Source organism: Hippichthys cyanospilos, chromosome 19, assembly GCF_059441005.1.
Source record: "Hippichthys cyanospilos isolate Australia breed blue-spotted pipefish chromosome 19, RoL_Hcya_1.0, whole genome shotgun sequence".
NCBI classification, from domain to species: domain Eukaryota; kingdom Metazoa; phylum Chordata; class Actinopteri; order Syngnathiformes; family Syngnathidae; genus Hippichthys; species Hippichthys cyanospilos.
Window position 1 is genome coordinate 9,285,583 of NC_142387.1, and position 17,015 is coordinate 9,302,597.

Genomic DNA, 17,015 nt, shown 5'->3' on the forward strand with positions numbered 1-17,015 from the left:
CTTATGCAGTATTGAATGATATAAGTAGAGCTCCTGTGTAGTTTTTTGTTTATACTATATGTCCTCTTGAGCCAAGTCTATTCAGGTGTGTCCACTGTAGTGGACATTTATTTTTGGTTGGTATCTTTTGACCCATTAGAGCTATCCTGCTAGGTTCTAATCGGTCAAGGACACCCTGGACTTTCCAATGATGTCTCATGTGTTTGGGTGGCATGCACTCTCCTTTGCCTGAATGGTCTCACATAACATTTTTATATCTTTTTGCAGAATGCCCCATGTCAGCATGGAGCGTTTGGTCCCACTGCTCATGTGAGTCTCAGAGGCAGCAACGCTACCGTGTAGCTGTCACCCCAGCCACCAGGGGGCAGCAGTGCACTCCTGTTGAAACGCAGAGCAAACCTTGTCGCCTCAGTCACTGTGATGGTAAGGGATCACAATTATTATAATTGACTTGTCTTACTCTGGCATGTATCATAGACATTTGAGCATTTATTCGATATCATCTTATTCTGATAGTGTGCTGAATTGTTGCACTGGATGGACTTTTTGCTGGATATCAAACTAAAATGCATGTGGCTTCTAATTTGTTTCAGAGTATATATTGATTGTTTTCTATACCATCCATCTTGTTTTCTTTTAATTCATTTTCAGAATGTGAAGCACCATTTGTGTATTCCCCATGTGGCACACCCTGCGAGAAGCATTGTGAGCTCCACGGACGTACAGACCTATGTTCCGGAGTCAGAGAGTGTGTACCTGGCTGTTATTGTCCACCGGTAATTTCCATGCCAATGCTTTGTTCTTAGTTTTAATCAGTGAATCACAAATGGGCGGCATGTGAAAGTTAACAGGATTTCTGGAGGTTTCAGCAAATCTAGCGTACTGTATTTAAACGTTTTTATCTTTTCAAATTAAGAGCAAATTAATTGTGACATGAATTTGTATCAGCGGCCCCAAAATTGCCAATTCAACTGTTTATGTGCTCTCACCAAGCCATGTCCGACAAAAGAGTAATGCAGGAATGCTTTTCTGTCATTTCATGTTGTGTATAGGTGATAACTGTAAATAGATAAAGAGAATTAAATACATTTATGTTACCAAAATTGGAACTAGGTAACAGAATTCAAACTCACTTCTAATATAAGACCTTTTTTCATATGTATTTTCTCAACAATCATGTATTTTGCACCTCTAATGTCCATATTATTTAATGATGACTATTTTATGGGACCACACCAGCATGAAACCAACATTAAAAAGTGAAATGTGCCACACTATATATTGTTGGTAATTTATCACTTCGATACGTGGTGCGATGACAAATTCATAATGTTATTAAGCTAGGTTTGTGAGCTTTCAGGTTTGATTTATTGCAAAATACTCTGTGGTAGACTGACAATATGCACATGTAGCAGTAAGGAGGGCAGGTAATGAAATATGGAACAGAAAGCTGCTACCTGCAGTTATAAAACATGACAGCACTAAGTTACTGTGATAACATTAACGGTTATAGCATACCTTTTATGTAAGATATAAATCATTGAATGGCACCAACCAAATAGATGAATCAATTACCAGACTCCTCAGTTTAGTTTTTATTTTATTTTCAAAATATCTTCATGAGTGTGGTTAAAAACAGAAGGATCAACTCAACAACAATAACACAGTCCCTAATCTGATTGTACAAATTGTGTTTGTTGATCCCTGCAGGGTTTGCTACAGCAAAATGGGAGCTGTGTACCATCAGAGCATTGTGGCTGCATCTACCTGCGGGAACAACCTTCGGGACAATCGCCGACACCGGTCACAGTTCCTCAGGGGGCTACAGTCGCCATTGGCTGCAGTACCTGGTCAGCTCTTGGCCATTAAGAGCCTTCTGCTTTCTGAATCCGTCAATTTTCTGGGCTTGCAGGATGCATAATATTGCCATACTCATATTTATCATAAATAGCTGGTTTCATCCAGAGTGATTCTGTTTATGTTTGCATATTTTCAGCCTTTGTCATGATGGGATGTTGGAGTGTGACATGAGAGAGTGTGAAGGTAATATGCATAACATCTCATATATATATTTATAGTCTATTTTATTTATTTATTTATTTATTTATTCTCTCCAGTCATCCTCAGCGAATGGTCAGAGTGGACCCCATGTTCTCCCTGCATGTCTTATTCTTCCCTGAACCCCAGCAGCACACTCTTGGAAGGGGCCGTCAACGGAAGTAAAATGGTTTCCATCCAGAGGCGTTTCCGGGCTTGTTTAGACTTTGACTCTGGTTATCCAGTGTCTGGAGAGCAGGAAAAAAGTCAGTGTCCTCACCCGCAAGTTGAGGACAGGCTGTGCCCGGATGATAGCATCTGCCAAGGTACAATGCTGTGTTGGGTATGACTTTTGTTTGTGTAATTAGGATAAATCTTCATTTCAGGTTGAGCTGGTTAAAATGTGATGAATGGCGGATCTGAGAACATAAGCTCATTGCTCATTGTTTGAAATTGAGATTCATGATAAGCACGTGTGAGTACGTTTGGATTTGCAGTTATCCAGCTAAAGCCTTGAATGAAAATTAAAACAAACATTTCCCCCAAAACTGCAAGAAACAGGAGCTTTGGAAAGTGATTAATCTAAATACCACTACATTTTATTCCGAAGTGCAAAATCATATCTTAAATGCTCCAGTAGGCTTGTACAAAAATTGTGATTCTGTCATAATTATAATAACAGATTGGGATTGTGGCAAAGACAATGAACACTGGTCATTTTTTTGATGTTTCAGATTTATGTCAGTGGAGTGTGTGGAGTGTGTGGACAGCTTGTGCAGAGCCGTGCAGTGGCGGAGTCAGGCAGCGCTACAGGCATCCTCTGGCCTCTCCCCCAGGTCCCCTCTGCGGGAGCCAGCAGACGCAAAGCCAGAGTTGCAACACGGGACTTTGCCCAGGTATAAAGTATTAATGGCATTGTGTATCTCTAAAAAGCAAATCATGTCCTGCAAGCATATACTGTATTTAAGATACTTTCTATCCCAGGTGAAAGCTGTGAAGACAGGGGGCGGATCTACCAAGAGGCCTGTGCCAATCAGTGTCCTCGCAGCTGCACTGACTTATGGGAGCATGTCCAGTGTCTCCAAGGACGCTGTCATTCAGGTATGTGATGACTTCCATAAGTTCTTCATTTGAGCTATTCTGGTCATAGGCAACACACCCCACAACCTGCTTCATACTGAAAGTGGGGAAAAAAAAACAACGGTTGCCAATCACTGTTTCCAATGACTATTTTTCAGATGAATACTGGCCTGAGTAATGTTTTGTTACAAGTTTGACTTAAGAAAATTTTTCGTCATCATCTTACGTGAAATAATAGATTTGACAAATATCAAATCTGAGGATAACTACACTTGAAAAAAAATATCTGGAAGATGTTTTGGAAAATATAGTCCCTCGTATTTTATTGCGGCCATAAAACTTAAAACACTTTCCTGACAAAAAATGAGTTAACCCACACTCAGTGGCTCAGATAGAAAAAAGAAAACACTCACAAGCAGCTACAGTACGCCAAAACCTAATCGGTCGTGTTCCGGACGTCATGTCCCCAAGCCAGTATATTGTATTCGTCCTTTATTCTTTGCTGTATAACAGCGATTTTCAAATCGGGGTACATGAGATTTTAACCGGGCTTCTGTGGGTATCAGCAAATTTGATTTCAAGCTATTTAATGCCTTGACAGGAACACTATTTCTTCCTTTTCAAATTAAGAGCAAATTAATTGGAACATGAGGCAAAATTTAATAAAATTGGTTTATAATTACTCCTTTTAAAAATCTTGGAAAGAAAACATTTTACATTGTCATTAGGGATGTAGTTTTCCAACAGATGAGCCTGTAATAAAACACATGATCTTCAATAGTTGCGCCTAGAGATACCACTAGAACGTACAAAGTTGTAAAGTTGAATATATCAGACATGGATCGCATAGCTAAGAGAGAACATTCTTGTATAACCTGAATTTTTCATATATTTTTTCAAAAAATCATTGAATTAGTCATAAGTTTCTTTTCTTCCTGCCCTCCCTCCCAGGTTGTCGCTGCCCAGAGGGGCAACTATTGCAGGACGGCCATTGTGTACCTGTGGCGAAATGTCGCTGCGGTATCCCATCAGGCAACGGAACATTAGAGTTCGTACCAAATGAAAAGCTTGTCTTAGACTGCAACACCTGGTAAAGTACTCTGCAACTGGAACACGGGCACAAAAGTTCATTTTTGATCCTCTTACCAGCAATCGACTCTCTTTTGTTCACAGTGTGTGTGAGAATGGCACTCTAGAGTGTACCGATCTTCCCTGTCCTGCGTATGAGCCGTGGACCCCGTGGACCACCTGCTCAGCCTCATGTGGGCGTGGCCAGCGGACAAGAACACGCCTCTGCCAACACATCGAGGGCGGCCCTTTGTGTTCTAACACCATGCAGACCGAAAGCTGTAACTTGCACCCATGCCCAGGTAATAAACATACTTCAACCCATACTTTAATTATTCAATCTATTTGATCATGTTTTTAATCATATTTCTACTCAGTGGGATGTGTGTTGAGCGAATGGTCAAACTGGAGCGAGTGCAGCGCCACATGCGGCGGCGGGTTGTCCACTCGTAACAAGACCATACTTCGGGAATCAGAGCCGGGTGGGGCCACCTGTGCTGGGCCACTTGAACAACACACTGTCTGTAACAGCAACAGCTGCAGAACTGGTACAAAAAAAATACTATATTGTTCTGTCAAATAAAAAAAAATGTAATTAGCTGTTGTTTTTACAGCATCTTTAGGCAATTACAAATTTAAAATTGACATGTGCATTACAGAGTGTCCGCCTGGACAGGTCTTCAGTGAATGTTCAGGTTCTTGTCCGTTTACCTGTGAAGACCTATGGCCCCATACTCAGTGCTTAGCAGGACCTTGTAACCACGGGTGCTCCTGCCCACCTGGACAGGCCAGCGGATTTCTTAATTATCTATCTATCTATCTATCTATCTATCTATCTATCTATCTATCTATCTATCTATCTATCTATCTATCTATCTATCTATCTATCTATCTATCTATCTATCTATCTATCTATCTATCTATCTATCTATCTATCTATCTATCTATCTATCTATCCATCCATCCATCCATCCATCCATCCATCTTTTCTTTTCTTTTTCTTCACCAGGTGTTGCATGGAGGCATATGTGTGTCACAAGCAGAGTGCCCCTGTTCACTGCTCTCTCTGCCGTTTGCCTACCAAATTTTAAATATAAGCGAAGAGGGGAGGACGGGAGTCGTGTCACCTGGAACATCCATTCAGCATCTCTGTAACACGTGGTACATACGTTTTTACATATTTTTCTCTCCTTTGTTAAAGCTGGCAGGAATGTGTTATGTAATTTATTGCCATGTATGTTATGTCTGTACTTGACTCGTTTGTACATTCTGCATTAGGTAAAATTAGCACAAAACTCTCGGTTGATTAACTTGGTGGTGACTACTTAGTCATTGTTTATTCAAAGGTTTGAAGCACAGTACTCTAATATGACTAAATTCTCCTAATTACCCTCAGTGTGTGTCGAGGAGGAGTATTTAACTGCACCTCCAAGCTGTGCGATGGTGAGTGATGCACTGCCTTAGCTTGTAATGCCGAAAGCGGTTAAGACACTTTGAAAGATCTTACGTTTATTGTAATGAAAGCACCAGGGAGTGAAAAAGTATCATAAGTATCAGCCATTTCAATCCAGACTGTATACTGCATTGCCTAGGTTGACCCAGAAATGGACAAATGGCCACTTTGCCACCCCCTATTGCCACAACTCCGTTTTTTTGCCCCCAAAATGTTGCATTTTTGAAGCATTTATTTTTCTTTTGTATTGATCCAAGGAATTGACCAAGAATGTGAACTTTGATTCCATATTTTTTAAATACTATTATATTGCCTTTTACAAGTCTTTTTTTTTTTTCCTCACGCTCCAGTGGACTGTGAATGGTCTGTATGGTCCCAGTGGGGTCCATGTTCAGCTAGCTGTGGCACAGGACAACAGAGCTCCATCAGAACGGTGTTACGGCCAGGCCAGTATGGAGGGGTGGCTTGTGAAGGCCCCGACCACCGCACTGCTCCTTGCACAGTCCATGATTGTGGTGAGTAGTGAGCATTTTATCCATTTACATTTAGACAATAACATTCAAACAGTACTTTTTCAAACAAGACATTATTGAATTAAAAATGTTTTATTTTCTGGCTTGCCTGCCAGAAATGACAAAGCGTATCTGTAGATAAATAAAGCCATACAGTGTTTTGCAATGGGGTGTACATCACAATTTAGCAATAAGTGTCTTCATGTTCCAGTTGATTTTCTCTTAGTTAGACAAGGAAAATGTACTCCTCCTGTCACAGCATGAAAAAGCATTAAGTGTGATTTGGTGATTTGACCTATCGCATATCCTTATTAAAATCCATTCATAGCTCTCAAATGTCTTCACGTTCCCCCATTTGACAACTGCAGTTGTACAAAGAATGAAAACAAGAAATAACTAGGTGAATGACATCAGGAACATGCCCGATTAGTTTTGACATCCTGAGAGTGATTTAACACGATTATTAGGCAAGTGATTTTAAGCGTTGCAAAGGGGTTGATTCATGTTCCAATTAATTTTCTCTCAATTTGGAAAGAAACATGAACTGTTGCTCTCAGGGCATTAAAAAGCATTAAATTAGATTTGCTTATACTTGCATAACACTGTTAAAATCTCGCATACCTCCTGAAGTGCCTCTATGCACCCCCATTTGAGAACAGCTGCTTTCACTCATTCACTGCCATTGACGGCTATTGAAGTCAAACATCCATTTTAATGAGTTAGAGCTCCTTTTAACTTTCATGACAAATAGTGGTGTTTTCTGCTAGAATAGATGCTAGAATTGATTGGTCAGGTTAAAACTACACTTGTAAGCTAATGTATGACTATATTGTATAAAAGCACATATTATGCTGCTTACACTCTTAAATCTTTTAAATGCAATTCCATGTTAGCTAGCCTTATTTGCCTTTCTTAACCCATCTATCAATCCCCACGTCCCTTTCCCTCTATCCATCCTTTCATCTTCTGCTTTTATCTTGCCTTTCTAATTTCCTTTTCCTGACACCCTGTTCATCACTAACTGCCTCTTCTCCCTCTGCAGCGTGTCCTGACGGGGAACGATGGAAGAGGAGGAGGAGTTTGTCAGAAGACTTTCCGCTGTGCGAAAGGAGCTGCGAGGACATTTACTCACCGACTCCCGTTAACTGCTCTCACTCGTCAGAAGGATGCGTGTGTGAGGAGGGGCTTTACCGAAACGCAGACAGCCTGTGTGTCATCCCTGCCCTCTGCCCTTGCCACGAGCGGGGCGTCCTGCAGGAGGTAAACACACACGTGTCGACTCACACCTAAGCTTGTAACCATTGCCCCTGCCCATTGTGGCCTATCTTTAAACCTCATCATACTCCCTCTTATTCACTCCCAATGTGTTATTTACTCATAAAGGGCCGATTAGAAGATGAGTGACATGCCCTGGAGGCCCTAATACACCACAATGCTTCTCCTGCCCAAAGCGCCATCAATTATGCATGGCGCACAGTAGAAAGCCAGCACTCTGACCGCAACTGGGCAAGCCTGCCAGGAATAATTTATGAAGAAAGGGATATTATAGGATTATGAGAATTAATCATACTCTGACAAGAGGTCAGATCCCCTCTTCTTGATATCTCTCTCAATGGCTTTTTTTTCACTCTTTTTTGCCGTCTTTCCTCGCTCTCTCACTTGTCTTGTCAGCATGGGATGACAAACGTCCCTCTAAAGACCCTCAATGGCTTTTCTAATCAACCGCCTCAAGGCCGCTGTGTCAAATAGCCACTGAGTGTGAGCTGTGAAATCACTCCGAAGAGTGTGCTTTTCATCCACTGAACCTTAGAAGTGATTGCTGTTGCCAACATATATAAATGTGACAACCTTTACACTCTCTATAACAGTACACTCTGTTATAATTACAATGTCACAACAGTGGAATTGTTGCTCTGTATGTGGCAATGCCATTCATTGATCCTGAGCTATCTTCAGGCAGCCGCACTTCATAAAAAATTCATTGACCGGGGACAGAAATTTGAGTAAAAATGTCAATGGCGCATATTTGTTTCTGTGTGCGAGTCAGGCAGGATCAGAGTGGGAGGAGGACTGCCTGTCATGTCGTTGCATCAACGGGAAGAAATTGTGCCAGCCGAGGTGCCCCGAACTCCGCTGTGATGAGGTGAGATACGCTTGCTGGCATTTAATCATGTTCCGAACATGATCGTCTGCCCTGTTTATCAATTTTTCTCAAATTAGATCAGAATCTGATCTACTGCGTTGTAAATTCTGGCTACAACTAAATTACTGTATCTCTTTGGCTGTAACATCTGATATTCACGTAGAAAGATGGAATATTTTCTCATTTTTTATTTGTACCTGCACATTTAAAAACAAGAGCAGCACTGACTGATGTTCAACATAAACCCAACAAAATCAGCTTGTTAGAATGTGGCACCAACACAACAGTAACGTGCCCGGATGGATTTATCAACCAGGAGTGCCTCTGGTGGGAAAAAAAATAGGAGTTCAAGCTCTTAAGCAATACTTCAATAGTGTTTTTTCCTGTCTCTCTTTGTTTACCAGAAGATTGCCCCTTGTGGCTTGTACACAAACTGCAGATTTGCCACTATTATTTGGATTATTATGCGTGAGAAAAAAGTAGTGGTTTATAGTCCAAAAGTTATAATACTGCGCTACTCTGCTAACCCATTATTTTTTTTACCCTCAAAATATCGCCATGGGGTATTGACTCGTGCATACACATACTCCATAACAATATTGGGAAAAAATGCAGAATGTACTAAAAAAAGAAAACCACACAAATCGTTTTTTAAGTTGAAATGAACCTCCCAAATTTAAATGAATCACAAACCCTCAACGTATGACTGATGTGTTAATGTAGTCTGAAATGGACAAGCTATTCTGGGTTGTTTTGTTCCCAGTGTTAACAGCATAAAAGCGCTCCCCCTTTTTTAAATCTACCTTTTAGTGCATTTGTCTGTATTGGAGTGGACAGCTATACTGCTTTATGCAAGGTTATTTACTGTGGTGTACCCAAAGGACAAGTCATAATGGTGGTTGTTTGATGACCCGCACACACCTTCATCTTTGGAGTTAGCTGGCCCGCAAGGTGCAGTCGCACACAATAGGCTGCTTAGGTGGCCATAACACAAAATACACCATGACTCAGCATCTTACTTTCACTCTCTTCTAAGTAATTTGATTTTTCGTTTTGTACATTTCCATTTAGAATATACAGTCATTTCTCCTTTTGGGATAAACAGTAATGTGAAAAGTTGGCTAGCTTGCGCCTATTACTGTACAGCTTGAAAAATGCGCTTAGATACCATAGCCTTTGCTTGTTACTTTAGCTGAAAGTCAGCATTTTTCTGTACTCTGATTGGTTGGTCTCAACAAGCCAAATTTGGCTTACAAAAGATGTCTGCTGACACTCACGAAAACATTTGATGATAAGCATTCACTGACTATGATTTATGATGATTATGAAATTCCCTTTATTATAAATGCAGTACAATTGTGCTGTCTTATCCTCCTGAAACACAGACTAGTCATTTGTGTCCACTCTTGTGTCCATTATGTCTCATCAAGACAGCATAATGAATTGCATCCCAACATGTGAAACATGAAATATCATTGGAAAGGTCAGGCTGTCCTCAAATGAGCACATCAGGACGTAGTAGGACAGCGTACGTGAGTTTAACGATATCGACCTAAAATAGTTGTCCACTAGAGTGGACACAAAGGAATAGGATGGCTCTCACGAGGATGTCAAACTTTTCAATAGGATTTATTGGTTCTATAATTACAATGTAATACTGGTTCTGAAAAATGGAAACAGTTAGTTAAAGCGCTACTAAAAGGCCCAGGTAACAAATTCATGTCAGACAAAAACACTATAGTAAAGCGGACTCGTATTGAGATGATGTTTTTCTTTTTTTTTCTTTTTGTTTTCCGAAATGATGACTCCTCCTTTTCTTATAACCCCCCATGAATCATTTATCTCAGTCCTAGTCTTTATTACAGTTGAGTGATTGACTGCACTGTGGATGTGCTCGAGGGCAAATTTTATTATTATTATTTTTTGTAGCTAGACACAGCGGTAGGTGCAGAATATTCACATACCTGGTGAAATGCAAATGAAAACATTCATTTTAAATGTTTTCTGGGGAACCTGCGCAGTTCAAATCTTTTCATCCGACATTATTTTTAAATATTCCAGCAATTGATTTATTCCTAAAAAAATGTAACTTTATTAGCATGCATGAAAAATATTAGTAGTCTATCCATTCACGGGCCACTTTTCCACTCCTGTATGGAAGGGAGTGGTCATTAAACGCATGGGCCCCGAAATGGTCATCTCGCAGGGAACATCCGTCTGAGTGGTCAATTATGTATGCGCACTGTACAAGGAAGAAGGAAAAAAAAATCTCCATATAAAATATGTATCCATTTTTTGTAACCCATTTGACAGGTACAAAATTTGACAGCCCTGCGCAACATCATGGGCACTTGCAGAATATCATATTTCACATTTATTTACCCATATAGATGAACTTTAATGATGAATATGAATGAGTAGTATTTATGAATAGTATTTTTCACAGCTTTGAACCAACAAGCTTGAAAGTCATTTTTACAAGTTAGGGACTGATGGAAATGAAACGTTTTATTCTGATTCAATTACTTTTATTTTCCTGAGGCCTCGTCCACACATTTTGTGTCCACTATTGTGTCCATTTGTCTCAGAAATGCAGCATATTTAATTGTGTCCCACCCAAACACATAACTGGAGACATCACTGGAAAGAACAGGATGTTCTCGACTGAACACGCTAGGACTTACATATAGACCAAAAACAAATGTCCACTACAGTGGACACATTTGAATAGGCTGTGTCTCAAGGGGATTTACAAGTATGCTTAATGTATGTTTTTAGCTCACTGGTGCTTTATGAAAGCCGGGTAAAATTAAATCAGTTGACAGGTCAAACTTTCAAGGTGAGTTGATCCCACGGTGAGCTTCAAAGGTAGACACTTGACTGAGTGTTTTTTTTTTTTTTGGAGTTCATTCCCTGGGCATCAAAGGTGCTCCTGTTTGGTATAACGAAGGTCATCGCTATTTATATTTCTGATTTGCACCACTTGTCTGTTTTTACACAACCTGTGCCTAGATGAGCTCAACTTTAAACTCATTCGCTGCCATTGACGGATATAATCGTCAAAAATCCATTTTCAATGGGCCGCCAGAGTGGCATCTCATGATCGAAGTGAGTTGAGGAGTTTCATTCGGAAATAATTAACACTCGTGTCATTCACGGATAAAAGATTAAAGATAATAATTCCTCATGTTTTTTTTTTTTTTTAAAACAGGTATGTAAATTGCTAGACTTGTTTAACTCAAGATTCCCTTTTTCGTTTTAAAATAAACAAACTACATTTCACACATCAAAGATGCAATAGAGTCTGGCATTTTGAAGTTGTTCTGCTCTTGCACTTCCAACCTCTTAGTGAGTCGCTTCCTGCCATCCCCGAGGGAAGACTGCCAGCAGTGCAGAGTGGGAGGAAATGTCCTCCGGGCTAACAGTTAGGTGTGTCGGTGTTTGATCGAATGATGCAGATGGGTGAAGATTCAAAGTGTTGGTGGCTCGCCGTCAGACTTTCGATTTGCCGCGCAATCTCCGAGCGGCTATTCTCAGACCGGAGCGTCATGGGACAGCCGTCCTTTCTTTAGACCAAAATCGCTTCCCCTCAGCACCTTCTGTTACTTCATATTTGCACATAGGCGAAAAAATAATATCCCGTCGGTCAGTAAAATAAGTTAAAGTGTCAAAGCTAAACAAACTTCATCCCTCCCTCAGGGCGAAGTCCAAGTCGAGGAACCCGGCAGCTGCTGTCCGGTCTGCAGGAAACCTTTTCCAGGTGAATGGGAAATATTGCGAAAATGCAACCCAGACAATATATGAAGCAGCCAATTCTGGAGAATCCTTTGTGGTTTGTTAAATGGCAGCGAACATAACGCGGGGCTGCTGCAGTGGCCAATTAGCAAGAGGTTGCATTATATTACCTATACTTGGCTTTATATCCTTTTGCTCCGACTTTGTCGTCTTCTTTTTTTATGCGAATAGAAGCCGTTTTTCTTAATGTTTTCCCGTGCTTCCGTCAGGTGAGAGCGTGCCTGAGTGCCGCCGCTACGCGCAGGTCAAGAACATCACAAAGGGAAACTGTCGGCTGGACAATGTGGAGATCAGCTTCTGCAGGGGGCGCTGTCTGTCCAGGACCGACGTCATCTTGGAGGTACGGATAAGCTCGGGACACACGCGCGTTGATTACACACTCAACCGTCTCATAAGCGGGCTCTCCTCGGGGGCGACTCGGTTCAGGTGGCGCGGTTATTGTCTCATAATGTTGCTGCTTCGATCTCCGTTTACCTTGTATCCTTGGACTTTATTCTCCCTCCACGGCAGCGTATGGCTTCATGATATTGTAAAAGTGCTTCAAGTGCCTTGAAAGTGGGACGTTTATTATCAATCTCAAATTTGGAAGTCTCGTAGATTTGTCAATTGTTCAGGCTATGAGCCTTCATTTGCTTTTTTTTATGCTTCGTTGCAATTGTTGGATTATTGACTAATATTGACATTTGAATGAATGTTTAACAGGATTTTTGTAGTCATCAGCAAACATAATTTAAAGGGTTTTGTTTTCATTTTCAAATGAAGAGCAAATGAATTGGAACACAAAGAAACTCATAGTGACCCCTAGATAACGGGTCTCCATTTTATTTACTTTGAGGGCTGCATTCAGAAAAATCCAAATACGTCAGGGTCACTTTTTTTTTCTTAAATCTATTAAACACAGTCAATAAAGTAAGTAGTTACACATTGTAGACTTTAAATGTATGAAGTTTATAAACTGTATTCATGGTAATTAATTACTTTTTGTACTTTAGTATATTTATGAGTTCAACTTAGGACATACTGGGTAACCACCAAAGTAATCAATTACTTTAGTACTTAATTTTTTAAACTTATCAATTAATTTATACATTCATTACTTTTGGTACGTGCAAGCAACCTCAAAATTGATTACAGTAATAGCATCTTCCTGGCAAATATTTTCATGCATGATTCTTGTGATTCTCACATGACACAAGTATAAGGAAGCGTTTTTATTCCTCTGCTAAGTTTTCGGCTCCGTAAAACGGTTCCAGCCGTTGTGATGAATGCACAGATGACTTTTGCAGCATACCATTTCTTCACCGTTACCATGCCCTGTTGCCACAGTAACAGTAGGTAATGACACATTTGGCTCAGCTGATGTTTATTTTTACTAATCTCTCAGCATGACTGACTCTATTTTTAAAGTGGAGATGTATGGATGCCAACAGAGAACAAAGTCGCCATGGTGATTCGGCGCGGTCTCTGCCGTCTTGCGAGGAGAATAAAGATAAAAAGGAAAAGAGGCAGACAGTAGCTTTAACAAGCTCAACACGTGACCTCCAACATTCTCCTTCACGTGCGCTAATCAACACGTCTATATATAGCGCAATGGTGACTCAACAGCTAAATGATGCATGTGCCCAAACAGATATGTCCCCGCTCAGATGATCATTTGGAGTCGGACGCCGAGCCGATTTGCTGATCCCTGCAACTTTCGTGACAGTCGGTTGTAGTGAGAAAGATCGTTACCACGGCCGCGCTGACCCACTATCCTCCTGAGACCCGGCCGTTTGCGTCCGCGGTCGCGTCCGTTTTGTCTCAGCAAGACAGCAAAGTTAATTGCGTTCCACCCCAAACATGAGACAACATTGGAAAGGGCAGGATGTCCTCTACTGAGCACACTAGGACTTAGTAGGGTGACTCAATGGGTCTCAGGATGATAAATATTCTAAATATAGAATCATATATATATATATATATATATATATATATATATATATATATATATATATATATATATATATATATATATATATATATATATATATATATATAAATATATATATTAGTGCTTCCAAGAGATTAAAAAGTTGAGCAATTCATTTAATTAAAATAAATTGCGTTATCGTGTCTGATCAAAATTGCTGGCTGCAACCTTTAGTTTTGGCCCCCAGAAGGAATGGTGCTGTTTTCGTTGTCAAACTAATTAGAAAGTAACATCACTGACATGCAAATAAAATTTCATCTGTCCTGTCCGACTTGCTCGAATGTGAGGTGTTATCTGGGTTAGTTTGGCAAAGAGCTTTGCTATGGCTCACTGCATTAGCGTCTTGTTGTTATTATTAGTTGTTGCTGCAGGCGCAGCTGGGTGCTTTGCATTGATGTGGTAAATTAATTTGCTACGCTCAACAAACTCCTTCTGACAATGAACGTCTATTTAAATTGCTGTCCGGGCATTTTTTAATTAAATTTACCGTTCGTTGGCCTGACAACTCTCTTGCTCTTTCATTTTCCTGTCTTCTTTCTGCCCCTGAACATGCCCCGCTACCCAGAGCAGGACCCTATTAGGTCATACCAAACACAATGACAGCCAATCAGTGTCCACTTCAGGGCGTGATTGCCCTTTCTTTTTCTAACCCTCAACTCAATCGCAAGAAGAAAAATAGCATTAAATTAAAGATTAAATATAGACTAATGTGATTAAAAACACAATGCTTTAATTATGACTGTCATCATTTCCCGCAATCAATCTTTTATTCGGACACCACTAATATATATGTGTATTTGGACGCAGATATTTCATCAAGATTGAATTAAAAAGCTTCCTCTGTAATCTCAACCTAGGAGCCCTACTTAAGATCTGTTTGCGAGTGCTGCAGTTACCGTTTGGACCCAGACAACCCGGTCCGCTTCCTCAACTTGCGCTGCGACAGCGGCGAGAGCGAGCCGGTCGTCCTGCCCGTCATACACAGCTGCGAGTGCACCAGCTGCCAAGGTGAGGCGAAGCGAATGCCACCAAAGTGATTTGAATGTCCGTCTCCTATTGTAATGTGGTCGCAGGCGGCTGGAAAATCATTGCAAGTTACAAGAAGAATCAAAATTTTGAAGAATTAGAAGCAAAATTTGTCTGCCCCATTTATTACACGCTCATACTCGTTCCCTATGGCGCTCGTTCACGCAGCCTTACTGGAATGTATGTTAGCCTGAGCCCCCCATCAATAATTCAATCACAGATCCCCACCTCCGATTGCGTAAGCTAATTGGATGTAGCCGCCGCACAACACGGAGCATCCCCCGGCTCAAATTCCCTTCTCAGTGCTACAATCCCATGGACACCACGTCTGACGGATTTGGTCACTATGGCAATCAATCTTTGACACACGCACACAACCCAGCTGCCATCAGTTGATATGTGCGAGTGCTCGTGATTGCAACCACGAGCATGCGGATGACTCACATCGCTCCTTTTCCACCCAGTTGGGGTTTTTACATACGCCGCTTGTGTTACATGCAAATATAGCCGGCGGAATTTACATACCGCTTTAGTATATGAACCAAAAACTCGAATGCACTCAACGCCTTTCCCCACGTTCACATTTGTAACCCTTTGAAAAGTCTCCAAGCCGTACAAATGCAAAAAAGAATGTCAATGACCTTTTCGCTTTGTGCTACTCACTGTTCCTCTATCGTTTCACTTGATTCGCAGGGGGGGACCTGTCCAGGCGATGAGCACGCTCGGACAGTTTCAAACACGTGTAAATTCATGTGTGCAGTCCACGGACGACATTTAATCGGCCAAAACAAATAAGCGCCCACTTTCGAGGGAATGGGCGCATTTTAACCGCCGGGAAAATGAAGCTTCATGAGGCACTTGTGGGGCACCATCTACAGAAGTAAAAAATATCACAAAGGCTTCATGAAGCTTCATTTTCCCATCACTACTTTAAACCCTTCTTCATGTCCACATAAAAATGTGGTACTTTGTCATTATATGACTAAAAATCTTTCATTCTAAACATTCTGTCCCTATGTTTAACCTTTGACTTGTACAAACGTTTTTTACTTTATTTTTCTACGTATTATTAAAGGGTCTGTTTTTTTTTGTTTTATGTTTTTTTTAAATAGCACTTTTCTACATATAATGATGATTAGAGTACAGTTTTGGTCACTACGAGTATTTACAAAATATGTGGTGATTTTTTATGACGTATATAGGGTTCAATAAACCTTTGTAAACATTAAACACTTGGGCAATTCTATTTTTTTTCTTTTAATTTTGTTATTTGACTGTCCATCAGTACAGACAAACTTCCATCTCTGCATATGTTATTTGGTACTGTATTTTCCACAATATAAGGCGCACCTTCTATTTTACAACTGGTCTCAGATATAAGGCGTAACGCATTATAAGGCACATAGAATAGAAGCTACAGTAGTGGCTGTGGTTGCATTATGCATCCACTAGAGGGCGATCCGATAAAGGGAAATTCAAGAAAAAGATCAGATAAGTTAATCAAACTTTATTAATTGGATATAAGCATTCCCACAACTCCTTTCACTTACAAAATTAAAATAACAGCTGTTTTATTTTAGTACTATCTCTAAAATGCCTTTAAAAAAAAGTACATCTTGATTACATTAAAAGACTGTTTATGCCAAGATGAAAAGTTTAAAAGAATATAATTATGATTCAATTAAATACTAAACTTAAATTTTGTAATCAAAATGCAACCAAAAATATATTGTGTTGTTGTTGTAAAATCGGGTTCTGGATTTATTTGATAAAATTGAGCTTTCTTTTTCAAAAAATTGCATTTTTTACGCCTTGTCCTCGCATAAATTACTTCAAAACTGCAGCATATGTTGCACATAAAAATTTCAAACAGGGTGGAACATGGCGATTAAATTATTTTTTTGTCCCAACAAAATGAAACCTTTATTAAGT

General features: G+C 40.2%; 1 protein-coding gene across 1 annotated transcript in view; it reads left to right on the top strand.

Annotated features, from left to right (window-relative positions):
- Positions 1-16,313, top strand: part of sspo (SCO-spondin) — a 71,428-nt gene extending 55,115 nt beyond the window's left edge. Inside the window, exons 99-118 of the mRNA XM_088402256.1 lie at positions 268-423; positions 652-776; positions 1,711-1,850; positions 1,997-2,043; positions 2,118-2,363; positions 2,772-2,933; positions 3,022-3,138; positions 4,069-4,207; positions 4,291-4,487; positions 4,563-4,733; positions 4,845-4,972; positions 5,195-5,346; positions 5,582-5,628; positions 5,989-6,153; positions 7,193-7,410; positions 8,198-8,293; positions 11,993-12,053; positions 12,298-12,428; positions 14,915-15,065; positions 15,777-16,313. Coding sequence (XP_088258382.1) covers positions 268-423; positions 652-776; positions 1,711-1,850; positions 1,997-2,043; positions 2,118-2,363; positions 2,772-2,933; positions 3,022-3,138; positions 4,069-4,207; positions 4,291-4,487; positions 4,563-4,733; positions 4,845-4,972; positions 5,195-5,346; positions 5,582-5,628; positions 5,989-6,153; positions 7,193-7,410; positions 8,198-8,293; positions 11,993-12,053; positions 12,298-12,428; positions 14,915-15,065; positions 15,777-15,799 — 2,672 coding nt within the window. The 3' untranslated portion in view covers positions 15,800-16,313. The remainder of the gene's footprint in view (positions 1-267; positions 424-651; positions 777-1,710; positions 1,851-1,996; positions 2,044-2,117; positions 2,364-2,771; positions 2,934-3,021; positions 3,139-4,068; positions 4,208-4,290; positions 4,488-4,562; positions 4,734-4,844; positions 4,973-5,194; positions 5,347-5,581; positions 5,629-5,988; positions 6,154-7,192; positions 7,411-8,197; positions 8,294-11,992; positions 12,054-12,297; positions 12,429-14,914; positions 15,066-15,776) is intronic.
- The last annotated feature ends 702 nt before the right edge of the window (positions 16,314-17,015 follow it).